Consider the following 14,056-nt stretch of genomic DNA (forward strand, 5'->3'; position numbering starts at 1 on the left):
CAACTTCATAGCTTTGGTCCAGCAACTGCATGGCCATACTAGCCCAAGCATTATGCCACATTTGGGTAGATGTGTGCAAGTTGTTTAAAGGTTATGGCAAACACCTAATAAAATGGTTTCAGACAAAGGGCAGCTCAAAGCAGGAGCCACTGGTATTAGTCCTTCAGCTTTGCCACTTGCAGGCAGCAGTATGAGTTTCCACCTTCTTGGAGGGTATCTTGCCTCCCCTCCAAATACCACTTGTCATAAACCTCTTTTGGAAAACACAGGAGCTAATTAGCAAATACACAGCACTGCTCAGTACAAGCAGTACACACTGAACACCTCTGACCTTTCTTTAGTGGACCTAGAAGGCAGTTAATTTATTCCAATAATCTAAAAATACCTTCAGTTCAAGTTGCTTACAAGACTACAAGGGCTGTGAGTCTTTCTAGAGTGAACAAATCTTTCTAGTATAGCGTGAAGTTTCAGTCTGTTGTTCATGATTCTACTACTGTCAAGACAGCAGTCGGCACAAGAAGTGTTCATGAAATTCCTAACAAGCCTAGAAGACCATTCTCATCTTCCCCCATTAAACCCCATGCAGAAACCAGAAACAGACCACTTCTTTGCTACAAAGATTAAGTCATATGTCCCTTTGGGTGACTGATGAGCATGATTCCAGAAAAAAAACCAAAGGCCCCTTTCTGCTTCAGTGGTCTCTACCTTAGAGATGCAATTATTCAGCAAACATCTTTGCTCACAGGTATTTGAAACAAAACGAAGAAAGAAAATACAGCAATGTCTGTCTGCATATTTTGACAAAAATACAGGTTTACAATAAACATTAACACTGTCACTGAAACGTGTATTTGTGTAGCTAAAAAGACATGCTAAAATAGAAAAGTGATAACTGAATCTGTGCTAACATCACTGAAATTACAATAGCAAATCTTTGTGAGAAAAATCTTGTCTCAGTAGTCTTAAGCCACGAAATACTTAATTATTGTTGAAATAGTCCATCCCTACTGTAAGTCCAATAGTCATAATAGAAGGTAAAAATTGTATGTTGATTAAATTCTTGGTAGCTTTTCTAATGTCTTCTGGGGCATGTCTTCTGCTATAGTCTAAACAACTTACTGAAGACTTTTTTAGACATAGGTTCCCTTCACCATGAAGAGACGCATATTAAGTCAAAGATCTAGTTTGTACTTACTCATCTGATCTGCTTTGTGTTTTCTCACCTTCCCAGTGAATTAAACTTAAGCATAACCTGCAATCCCTATGTAGCATATTTTAATATAAACAAGCAAAAAAGCCACAGGCAAAGTATACACTCTAGCTAGTCTCTTGAGTAACAACATACTGGCATTCTTCTTACCGTTTCCCACGGGGATAGTGTCGTACATATTCTCCCACATCATGAGCAGCTACAGCCAGCACTTGTGGGTCATCAGAAACCTCCAGAAGTTTTGTCAGGATTCTAGGAAAGGATTTGAAACAATCAAGTCCCAGGTTTTGTTTTAGGGGTGTTTTTTTTTGTTTTGTTTTGGGTTTTCTTCATTGTTGTTTTTTTAAAATCACTGATAACTTAAAATAACAAAGCCTGTAACCATAAAAATGCTTTACAAGTTACCCAAACAGCAAAGCTAGAATAGAACTTTTTCCAAATGTGCAGGCTGCACTGAAAGCAATGGAGATCCTGCCCTAATGAACAGAATTATTAAAAGCATTCACTAGAGTGAGTTTAGTGAGCCGCATCTACAAATACCTATAACCAAGGTTTACAAACATACGTCCTTTGTTATACATTGGCTTCAAGACCAACAGTTTTGGGTTCAAGATAAGCTGTACTAACCAAACGTATAAATATGTATAGACTGGGACAGGCGTGGGACACAAACAAAAAGCCTACACAAGGCCAACAGACACTGCTGCTTCTGTTATACAACAGACCCCAGTCGTGCTTGCATGCTGTTCCCAGCTCCTGCGCTCAGGATCCTGAACTATGGATTCAGAAAGTGGTAAGGCCACATTGCTCATGACACGGCAAGGGGGGTATGACAAGCCTGCTGTCTATCAGCCTTTCCCCAACTCTATTCCCCCCCCACCTTACAACACTAGCCTTGCTCAACACAGGCTAGAAGGACAAAAGAGACAGAATTTTATGCAGAACAGTTATACAGAGTTATTTAAAAAAATAAAAGGCATCCTAACAGTTGAGAACAAAGCAGCACACCAAGTTCTTTGTCCTGTGCAACTGTGAACTTCTCTTGGTTCAAGATCATCAACTTTATCTCAAAAACATCACTCGTTCAGTCACCTGTTGTGGTCTAAAAAGCAGTTCTGTCCCAACTCAAAGACTGAGATGATATGTGTGATATCACCTTGTAATTGACTCCAGTTTCACATATTAGTTATTTGGTTAGCATAAACATAAATACAGAGCTGTAAGAATTAGAAAACAGTTTCTCAACTCTTAATATTGTCTGCATTTTTTAATTAAGTAGTTTAATCAGTTTTAGTGGAAAACAGCTACCAGTAATACTGTTCTCTAGCCAGTAATGAGGAAGGGGAAAAAAAATGACACAGCTATGAAAGTTAGGCACTAATAATAAGTTTAAAAGGTTAAACATACAGATCACTGGAAAATTAGATTCATCTACGCTTAGTGAGATGACAAACATGTTCTAATCACAGAAAGTTAGCAACAAGTTTAAATAGGTAGGTAGGTTAAAAATTCAACTGGAATTAAAAAAAGAACATTCTGATAAAATTTAATTACCATAGCCACTGCCTCCCTAAGAGGCCAGAAAGTGACAGAGGAAGCACTTTTCCTTTTAAAAGAACTCCTAATTTGGACAAGAAGTAGGAGCAGCAGCTTGAACCATAACAGTAATCAGAAGACACTGAAGATCCATACAATATTGTTGAACAAAATACAAGTCCAGCATCACTTGCTTAACAAGTCAACAATGGCAGAAGGCAAGGAAAAAAGTAAGTTTAACCGTAAGCTTAAGTATATTAGAGTTAGGAAACAAGTAAGTGGCAGATAAGGGAAAATAAAATGATGTGGCTTGAAGCAAAGAAAGGATTGTCTGTCAAATGCCTTACAACACAGAAGAGTTCTGAGGTGCAACCATCTCCCCACCACACTGCAGGAGGGCGGTTATTTTTTTTTTTTGGGGGGGGGGGGGGGGGGTGTTTTGGGTTTTTTAAAGGAACTATTGTAGATCACTGTCTTTAATCCCACATATTTAGCAGGGAGGAATTTATCAGACTTGTTTTGGTGAGGTTTCAGGGCAGACTGAAATGCACATAAAGCTCAGGACCAGCTTGCTCTTGCCATGCGTTCTAACATCTCACCTGCTCCACTCAACCTCCTGCTCCCTGTTGGGTCTGGCACTTATTAGCAAATACTGAACAGGAAGAACACCACGTATTGTCAGTTAATGACAATGCAGTTAAACAACTAAGAGCTCCTACAAGCTATTTAAAACCTAGACATCTTTTGAGTATGTACATTCAGAAGCCAGCAAATAAGTCCTTGACTCCAAAAGGAAAGACAAGCTTCAGCTTCACTTTATCTAACAATCTACATACACCAAACACAGTCCCAAGACAAAATACACAGACTGCAACGTAATGCAGCAAGTCAGATTTTCCATGGAACAGTACAACTTTCAACCCCCAAGTATTCAAGATGGGAGTTCATTACTCAGATCGATAACAACACACAAGTAAGGCTAAGGTATGGTAAAAACATTTTTCATTACATCAATTAGTATAGCCGGTTTTCAAGTGAAAACATGAAAAGAGTCAACAGCACAAATTTGCATGCAAGTTAAGCTAGAGATATTCCTTCTATCATCTCTGGGGCCCTCAGCACAAGAAGGGCATGGACCTGTTGGAGCGGGTCCAGAAGAGGGCCACCAAAATGATCCGAGGGCTGGAGCACCTCTCCTACAAGGCCAGGTGAGAGAGTTGGGGTTGCTCAGCCTGGAGAAGAGAAGGCTGCGCGGAGACCTTATTGCAACCTTTCAGTACTTAAAGGGGGCCTACAGGAAGGATGGGGAGAATCTTTTTAGCAAGGCCTGTTGTGACAGAACAAGGAATAATAGATTTAAACTGAAGAAGAGTAGATTTAGGCTAGACATAAGAAAGAAATTTTTTACAGTGAGGGTGGTGAAGCACTGGGACAGGTTGCCCAGAGAGGTAGTGGAGGCCCCATCCCTGGCAACATTCAAGGTCAGGTTGGATAGGGTTCTGAGCAACCTGATCTAGTTGAAGATGTCCCTGCTCAGTGCAGGGGGGTTGGGCTAGATAATCTCTAAAGGTCCCTTCCAACCCAAAGCATTCTATGATCATCATCAATACATTTTGACCAGTAAAAGCAAATAAACAATTCTGCTTTTGAGCAAAAAGAACCATACATGAGTAAGGACCATACATTCTAAAACTAGCAAGATGTTCTGACGTGCTTTCATTCTAGACATTACTTCGTGTTGAAATATAAAACCTGTATTAGATACAGGTTCATTTGAACACAGAAAATATTAAAGAATTCCAGACTTGAAAACTTACTTGAGTAGTTCATAATTCTTCTCATTTAGTCTTACAGCATTCTCCCGCCAAAACTTCTCAGATTTGTGTACCGGACTCCACTCCAGTCTTCCTGACTTGAGCTCAGAACTATACTCATCGAAGGAGCTGCAACACAAAAGACCTAAATGAAATTTTGGCTAAGCTTCTATGAACTTAATTGGTTTGGTGGTGGACTTGGTAGTGTTAGGTTAATGGTTGGACTAGATGATCTTAAAGGTCTTTTCCAACCTAAACAATTCTATGATTCTATGAACAGCGTGCCCAAGCCTGCCCCTAGCAAGACAAAGCTGGAGCACAACTTGCTACGACACGTTTGGAAGTCAGCTCTCTGCAGAGCATGACAACTGTTCCCTGCCTCAGACTTCAACACTTTAAAAATACGGAAAGGCATGAAAGGCAAGAGAAATTTTTTTTTTTTTTTTTTCAAACATACCCCTCCATCCACCCCAAAGCACAATTCCAGGAGGAAAAGAAGGAGGGAGGAAAAGAAAAACTCAAGCCACACAACCACAGCATCTGTGAGTTTAATTGACTGTTTTCTAGGTTTTAACTTCCCCAACCAAGGATCCCAGTCCTTGCCTTTCATCCAATTAAACCTTTGACATTAACTACAATATGCAGTTCAATTTACGCACAAGAGCAAGAACTAGGTAAACACTAGCAAAAACTTGAGTTAATCTGGACAGCAAGATTATTCTAATCAGGTAGTCTTCAGCTTAGACTGGAACTCCTATAAGATCCCTCTGAAGTCCTTTAAGAATTTAACAGTTACAAAGATCACATATCCAAAAGTGAAGATTTATGTTCTATTCAGCCTTAAATACTCACTTAGAATAGGAAACTTTTATATAGAACCAGCACCTCTGTACACTCTGCCTTATCAACTAGCATGTACCATAATTCTGTGTATTATTTAGCTTTAAAAAAGGAAAAAACAACCCTTTTACCAATGTTCATATAATTGCATTTTTTTCAAGTTCACACTGCAAAGCATACCTAAGGTCCTGCACGCTCTCACCAAGCTTGTCCAGTAGAAATTTGATATCTTCACTTATGTCTTCATCATCATATTTCTGTTGATCCAAATTCTCTAGTTGCTTTAAAACTTTACACTGAATCATGGCAAGAGCATATTCTTGGCGAGTTTCTCTCTCGGTAGATTTCTCTAACAAATTCTAGGGAATTAAAAATTTTGTTTGTTTGTTTTAAGAACAGACTACTTTGAAACAAAGTGGTATTTTTAAGAAATTCTTAATGGCGCTTTTTAATTTAGCAAGTGACAGAATTGACCAAGTCCCAAAATAATCTCTCCAAAGAAGTAAAGTATGAGTCTACCACACAGAGACTGCTTTACACCTACGTTTAGTGGCATAGATTGCCTAGGGCTGACCTTACTACACAGGAGGAGTGTTCATATCTGTCTCTACAGCAGATGAAGAGGAACTTTAGGGAGGGGAAGAAAAAAAAAAAAAAAAGAAAAAAAAAAAGGCTCTGTCTTGCAAGGTAGACTTAGTGCAACCGTATGTCCCGAAAAGCACAACCACCACTGCATTCAAGTTTAGGTCACTTCGACCTTTTTCCTCCTAGATGGTATGCTACCTTCAATACTAGAAAGTGTTAATTCACCTGCTTTGATAATTTTCCATATCAAATCGGGCTGACTACAAAGACTCTTTGAAAGAAAAAGGGCAGACATATGCCAAATCCCAGAGTCTCTACCATAAACAACTACTTTTATCTGGGATTATCATTTTAGCTTTCTGTGCAGCAACAGCATAAAGCAGGAAAGCCTTAAAAAAAAACTAAAAAACAACCTGAAGTCATCTTTCCAACTCAAGAGTTACCACCTGGATTAGATCAGCTTGTTTTGAATTTGGGAATGTTCCAAGTAGCCATTTTTTATTCAAACAGAAGCTTGCTGGTAAAACTGGAACTGCAAGCACAGAATACAATAGTCAAGTTCCAATGTAATTTATTCATTACATTTCTACTCGATTTAATCAGCTTCAAATTATGTTGCTCAGGGCTAGCCACCTGCACTTTTTGACAAAGCTGAAAACATGAATTCCATATAAAAGACAAAGTCCTTAACAAACAGAACATGTATGTGTTCATGTAAATATGCCTTCACATCTACCAGATACAAGCAATGAAACCATATAGAAGGGATATGACTGCATCACTCTCATTCACGTCACAGAACCATTACATTTAAGGTTTCTAAGCTATCAGACATCATATAGTTCGTCAGGCAGAACACTGCAAATAAATGTTAAAACTTGCATACTGAAAATAAGTCATATTACTGCTTTTAATGGCCACATACAATTAGCTTTAATGTGCAAATAAAACCACGTTTCTATTTCAGTATGAGAACTGAGAAGTAAAAGGTAATTTACAGAAAGTAATGCTAAATTACTTAGAGTTAAAAGCACTGACAAGAGCAAGAGAACAAATAATGACTCTTAAAAGACAAAAATACAACAAGTTCAAGGAGCAGGTAGATAAAGTTTCCAAAGAACTCCTAGTTAAGGGAGTTATAGGCAGATGTGGAAGCTACTCCAAGTAATATTCCCTATCTCATACCATAGTGAGATACTCAAGCTCTTTATAGTGAAATTGAAAGGATATGTTAGGAAAGTACAAATAGGAACACATGACTAAACAGAATGGATCAGTAAACTGCCCAGTGATAAAAAAAAAAACTTAACATACAAAATGAGTTATAGGTAGGAAAAAGACAGAAAAGACAATAAAAGTATGAAAAATGAGGAAAAAACATTTTAATAGGTAAAGAGTGAAAACAATTGATCCAAAGCAGGCAGAAGTACCCAGTATCTGTTGCTTTATAGAAAAAAATTACATTGCAATTACATTCTTCAGGCAATTAACTTGCCAAAGAGGTGAAATAGGTCAAATTAGGAGGAATCAAGTAGTAGAGCAGACATATGCAAGTTGTCAAGACTCATGGCATACCTTCAGTAATGCACAGGCAGTAGGGATGATTTGGGGAACCATCAAGGCTAGTCCTTTACACAACTCACCTTCTCCCCCGCCCCCCTCCAAACCGATACTGTGGCCTCTCACACAGGAAAAGGTCTATTTTGCCTCTGCTACCTATTTTAATTTTGCTTCAGAACTCACAGCTCTGATGTCTAATTTCTAATCTATTATTTCCTGGCTGCCAGTTTATAACCTCATTTTCATGCCAACACTAGTCTTCAATATTGGAGAAAGAAAACAGCTAAGTTAATTTCCCCGAAGCCTGCAACAGAACCATCTTATTCTTTCTTAGCCTTTATTTATTAAAAGAACTTGGCTTCATTTTTGTCTCCTCTTGCAAAACACACTGAATCTAAGAACTAATTATTTCTCCTGCTTTTTATGACCTCAGAATTGGAAGAAGCTGAATATAAGCTGCTGAGCCACTCAACCTTTTTTTTTTAAGCTGTCTTGCTATATGTCCCTGCTTAATCCTAACATTAAGATCCTAAAGAGCACTAGAACATCTACAGACATCTACATAGTAAGAATAGCCTCTACTGAATAACCTCACGCCACTGACCTCCTTCAACAGGATAAATAGCATATTCTTATGATCTACCTTATCCAGAAATTTATCAGTGGCAGACGTTTTTGGCTCAAGAGACCGTTTAAGTCACAGAATAAGCATCTTCACACAGCTCATTACTGCTGATCAGCAAGTCAGTAATCAGCAATTCCCCTCTCCCTATCCAAATTTGCTTGCAACACCTACTACTGGAACACAATCAACACCCAGGAAAACAAATAGTTTCCAAGATCTACATCTCCTACTCAGGATACAAGTCCTGGTTTAAAACAGGATTACAAGTTGTTATAGCATTCCTGTATTACATACAAAACACTTGACAAGCATGCATATAAAACTATGTGCACATGCACAATTAGCATCCATGAACACAAATTGGTATTCTCACAATGAAAACATCAAGCCTTCGTGCTCAGTTATTCCAAGTTATTTTAAACAGGACCAGTGATTTTCAGGTAACGTGGACACAGTAAGATTTTTGGACTAATAGATAAAAATAATTTCTAAATCAGTCAGTTGGACAAATATATACATGTTTAAAATAATATTTTTTAATTAAGGCTTCATAAGACAAAATTTATCAGGTATTAGTAACTACAGTGTTTTACACAGTACCAGTAAAAAAAAAAAAAAAAATCTTGAACTAAACAAGGGAAATAACTAGTGCCTGTGTTAACATAGGTTTTTTTAGTCAACCTTATTTTAAGATGACATTGAATAGCAGATGTCTATTACTTGTAATAGAATGTCTACTACCTGTAGCAAAACTCAGTTCACAAAAAAAAAGGGAGAATTAAGTTTTCAATCCAGTTTACTGATACAGTCTAGCAGAAACAGCTGTGCATCAGCACCATTTGAGACCTACTCACTTGAGAGAGAAGCGCAGTGTGATTGCAGTCAACAGACACTTACCCGAAATGCTGCAAGGATGATTCTAGTTACTTTCTCTTTGACAGATTCCTGAAGAATATCTGACAGCACTGGAACAATATTATACCGACGGAGATATTCACACATTTGAGGGCTAAATGCCAGCAGCCACACACAGAAAATCATCTGATACTGGAGCTGGAAGCCACATTTGTTGCTCAAGACTCCCATGATACTGAAAAATTAACATAGCATACATTTAATTTTTAAATAATGACTGCATAAATTGCATTGCTCCACCCTGAAACATTAAAAGAAATTGTTAACAGGAACTTATTGGAAAGAGCTGCTGAGGATGAGTATACAACACACGCTTCACAGTATCCTGCACCAGTATTTATCATTGCACAAGCAGCTTGTTCAGAAAGCCATCTTTTAAAGATACAGGTATTTCCTCCTTAGCCTTACAGCCATAAAGCAGCTTTTCCCATGTGAACTGATGTGGTACTCTATCAATCTTCAGGTTCACCAAGACTCTTTTTCAACTGGCATGTTTAGAGCATTATTTGTCATTCTAGGAGAAACAGAAAAACACATAGCTACTAATACGGAGTTGAGAAAGAGAAGGAATAAACAGAACAAAATCTACACAAATTGAACTTGTTTCCTTAACTGTATCTCTCCACAGGAGTGTCTGAAACAAGCTGAAGTAGTGATTATTTAACAAGTGTGTTCTCAGAAAACAGCTTATAGATATAACACATCAGATACACAAAACGCTGCTAGAGAAGAAATAATATCACAAGATCTCCAAGAAGAAATCATGTAGAAGCTTTGTTCAGCTGAAGTTTTGAAAATTTAATAAGCAATTTACAGGTCCATTCCAAAAAAAAAAGCTAACCCAATTTAAAAAATAAAAAAAATATTTACTTTCAAGATCATTGCTATCAAAAATAAGACACATTCAAACTTGTTGAATCACAGGCTTATTATAATTCTGTAACAGTTTATTAAAAAGCTTCCTTGGTGAAAAAGTTTGTTTCAGTAGTATCATCTTGACACATGTGAACATCTTTTGAACCCTCACTTCACTGGAAACTTTGACTTTTCTCCATTTCAGAGTACAAGGGTATTTTTTTCTTAAAGTGCAAATCGTATGGCCACCACCCCCAACAGAGGCACACATGGCAGAAAAATTATTTACAGACAAGCATTTCTTAAGTAAGATGACTGACAACATCCTAGATTCATACAGAGCTATTTATGAAGAGAATGGATAAAAGAATGACCTACTTGAAGCCATATGTGGAAAAAAAAATTAAGCTTAGCTCTAGAACACGTTTCTCATTTCACTAATATTTTCAGACTGAACAACTCCAAACTGAAAGACAAGGAAGATTAGCAGAAACTCATTTTGTTAGCCCTTTTAAATAAAAGACAGAGCATCTTCAGCTGAAGACAAATGGCTGTATTCCCCGTCAGATATTTATTAATCAGATCTTCATGAAGAGTAAAGTAACACTAAAGCCTCAACATTGGTACCTATATCTGCAAGTTTAATTTGTCTATTTGACTGTATTAATGTTTGAAAACAAATAGGTTTTGTACTCAAACAGAGCAGCTGTTGCAAGAGAGTTCTGTTCCAAAAGAGGTCACTGGGGAACATGCTATTGTAAGTGCAAGTATATCCATATAAATTGAAATAAATGCTCACCAATTTACTCCATCTGCTTCTACCCACGCAAAGCGGTATTCATTGACCCTGAGCATCAGCTGCAGACATCCAGCAACACATTGTACATACTGGGAACTCTGGGTGAAAAGAAGAACACATTACTTCTTACAAGAAAAGTTAGGTAGTAAGTGCTGAAGTTCAGTTTTCCAAACTAGGCTTTACTGGCATACTTCAACACACATTTCTTCAGTGACACTTCCAAGTTAAACAGGTTCACTCTTATAATGCTTTACATCCTCTTATTTAAAACAAAAACAAGAAAAAAACCCACACTCAAAAGAAAACGTGGGAAGCAAAACATAAATGGAGAAGAGTTCTGAATAGGAAAGAAGTGTTATGCAAGTGATACCATTTTACATTACCAAAACAGATTTTTATAGCCCATTTGAACATGCCTTCTTTCAGTATCTATGAGTGAAGGCTGTCTTCTGTTTGATTGTACTGCCAGAGCCCTTTCATCCACAGTCAGTTGTTTTTCCATTGAACAAACTTTGGGAAATAAGTCAGCAAACCGGTTACCAAGCCTGAAGAAGTGTGCCGGAGGTCGTTGTAGAAAAAGGAATCTTGAACTCAAGTTCTTCCCACTCCCATTCTCCAACTCAAAACAGCAGTTGTGTCATTACAATTGTATATTTTCCTATGCATGTGCCACACCGTAAGTACCATGTTTGTCATAGTGAGATGTATATTTATACAAAAAAAATACCATTAGAAAAACGAGTATGCAAAATCATCCTCAAAGTTCAGCTTTGCATTTTAATCTTTTCTTCTTTTAATGAAAAGTTTAGCACAGTATACCGTACTAAGAAAAGAATAATAAGACTAAAACTTTCCCATCAGGAAAACACAGAGATGCACCACAGAATTCTATTTTCATTCAGACTCCTATATGAACAGTCACAAAGACAGAATCATTAAACAGCTTTTCATCTCTAAAAGCATGTATTTTCTGTGCAGGAACACATAAGATGGGCTGCAGTTCAAAAATGCCTTTTGGTCAACCCATTGTCCATCCCACTACAGCAACAGAAAGATCCCAAGGTACAACAGAAGTGGCATTTTCTTCTCTCTTCTTCCTCAACTTCTAGCATTACCTTCACTAATAGTCAGATATGCTGCTGACAAAATGTTGGGGTTTTTTTCCTATAAGCCTTTTTCTTTACTAAGTGTCTTGAAAGTCTTACGGTAAATCACACACATAATACAAGGTCAAACCTTTCAAACATTTAATGGAGTAAAGAGGTTAGGCAATCCCATATATATGAAGAGAAAATGGAAGAGACAATAAACAGAATTTGAAATAAATTTAAAATAATTCAGGCTATTCACATATGAAAAACTTACAGCTTTGAAAGCAGCCTTGTAATTTCATGCTACAGAGGTTTGAAGGACAATGTTAGCTTCAATATCAAAATGCCTTTTCTAAGTTCTGCACATTACAAGAGCCAAAAGCTTCTTAGTCTCAGGTTACTTCTACAAGTCAGACAGTTCAGTGCTAAACAGACAGTATTGTTCAAGTATTAAATTAATTGCATATACTTTTTCAAGTTTTAACAAAAAGGATGCTAGATATATCTACATTTTTAACAACCCAAACCAGCTCATAAAATATATACTTCTACTGCCAGCATTTTCTGAAACCAGTGTTTTAAAAATACTTTTGTTTCTTGGCGCCATCACCTGGCACTCTGTTGTTGTACAGTTTCAATTCCAAGTACTTTCTATTACTGACACCAGAACAGCTCTGCGCCTTAATCTGCAGAGTGGATATCGCCTGCCCAAAATAGCAAATTGACAGATTTCAAAGATATACTCACATCACTTGTGGAGACTGCTCCTGTTTCCACAGAACCCCCTGTACCACGTAGTTTCTAGCAAAAAAATAAAAGTTTAAAATAGCTGTTCTTCACCCTTACGGAACAGTTGTTACCCAGTTTCTTTCAATTCTCCCATCGCTTTAGTCATAAAAACAAAAGATTAAGAATCTATTAAATATTTTTTCTGCTCAATATATTATGATAATATATTGTATTTGTTTCCCACACGCACCATCACATCTAGAAGAATATGCTTGGAGCTGATCCTGATATATGAAGATTTAATTTTTTTTTTTTTTTTTTTAAATTTAAGCATGGATTTACTCAGGACTTTTATCCGACTTTACCTTAGAATTTGAAAACCATTCTCATGACACTTTCTGAAGGGAATTCCAACTTTAAGATTCTTATTCCAGAGTAAAAATAAAACTCATTTTTAATAAGTCCAGTCTGGAAAACTATGGAAAAAGTATATCCCTACTAAACCTACTGAATGTTTCTCTACTCTCCAGAATCCACTTCTGCTAGAACAGAATGACAAATAACTGGGTCTGATAAGAACTGAAAGGAAAATCTCCAAAAATGAATACAAAGGAGAACAATTAATCTTTGAAGGAGAAGCCAGCAGTAAGCAGTTCATACTGAGCTAATGGCATACAGCTACTGCCCAAGTCGGATTTATTTAGTTTCAAGAAACAGGACTAAAAATAAAAGCTTTGTACTACAGTAAACAGGAAAAAAGTTTTGATATTCACTTCCTGCTGCCATGTGATTTTTCTTCCTAGCAAAAAGCTCTGAGAAAAAAAACAATACAGGGAGACAAAAAACCCTCATCATATGTTTTCTCAGTGTCCAAAAGAAAACAAATGTTTACCAACAGAAAAGGCAAAAAGCCTTTTTTTTTTTTTTTTTAATTTAAATTTCAAGGACTGGAGTAGAAAATATAAAATATTAAGTTAAAAAGTATGTGTTTGAACAAAGCATATTTAGCTTTAAAAATAACAAAGTAAAATGTCATTTTTAAAGAAAGAAAACCAAAAAACTGGGATTGTTTAGCCTGGAGAAGAGGAGGTTGAGGGGAGACCTTATTGCTCTCTACAACTACCTGAAAGGAGGTTGTAGTGAGGCGGGTGTTGGTCTCTTCTCCCAAGTAGTTAGCAATAGGACCAGAGGAAATGGGCTCAAGCTGCGCCAGGGGAGGTTTAGGTTGGGAATTAGGAAAAATTTCTTTACGGAAAGGGTGGTCAAGAATTGGAACAGGCTGCCCAGAGAGGTGGTAGAGTCACCATCCCTGGAAGTGTTCAAAAAACGGGTAGATGTGGCACTCTGGGACATGGTTTAGTCTAGTCTACCCTTGATTGGCTTAGAGTAGACTTGGTAGTGTGGGTTAATGGTTGGACTGGATGATCTTAAAGGTCTTTTCCAACCTAAACGATTCTATGAAAAAAACCAAAACCTCCTCTTTGCCCATCTATATAT

At 37.2% G+C, this 14,056-nt stretch overlaps 1 protein-coding gene across 1 annotated transcript in view; it reads right to left on the reverse strand.

The window, feature by feature from the left end:
* ATP6V1H (ATPase H+ transporting V1 subunit H) overlaps nucleotides 1-14,056 on the reverse strand; it is a 51,416-nt gene that overhangs the window by 17,536 nt on the left and 19,824 nt on the right. Inside the window, exons 7-12 of the mRNA XM_075704839.1 lie at nucleotides 12,578-12,631; nucleotides 10,740-10,837; nucleotides 9,068-9,260; nucleotides 5,581-5,759; nucleotides 4,564-4,689; nucleotides 1,361-1,462 (exon numbers count right to left, since the gene is read on the reverse strand). Of these exons, the coding sequence (XP_075560954.1) occupies nucleotides 1,361-1,462; nucleotides 4,564-4,689; nucleotides 5,581-5,759; nucleotides 9,068-9,260; nucleotides 10,740-10,837; nucleotides 12,578-12,631 (752 nt within the window). The remainder of the gene's footprint in view (nucleotides 1-1,360; nucleotides 1,463-4,563; nucleotides 4,690-5,580; nucleotides 5,760-9,067; nucleotides 9,261-10,739; nucleotides 10,838-12,577; nucleotides 12,632-14,056) is intronic.

The sequence above is a fragment of the Pelecanus crispus genome, chromosome 2 (genome assembly GCF_030463565.1).
Source record: "Pelecanus crispus isolate bPelCri1 chromosome 2, bPelCri1.pri, whole genome shotgun sequence".
In the NCBI taxonomy this organism is placed as follows: domain Eukaryota; kingdom Metazoa; phylum Chordata; class Aves; order Pelecaniformes; family Pelecanidae; genus Pelecanus; species Pelecanus crispus.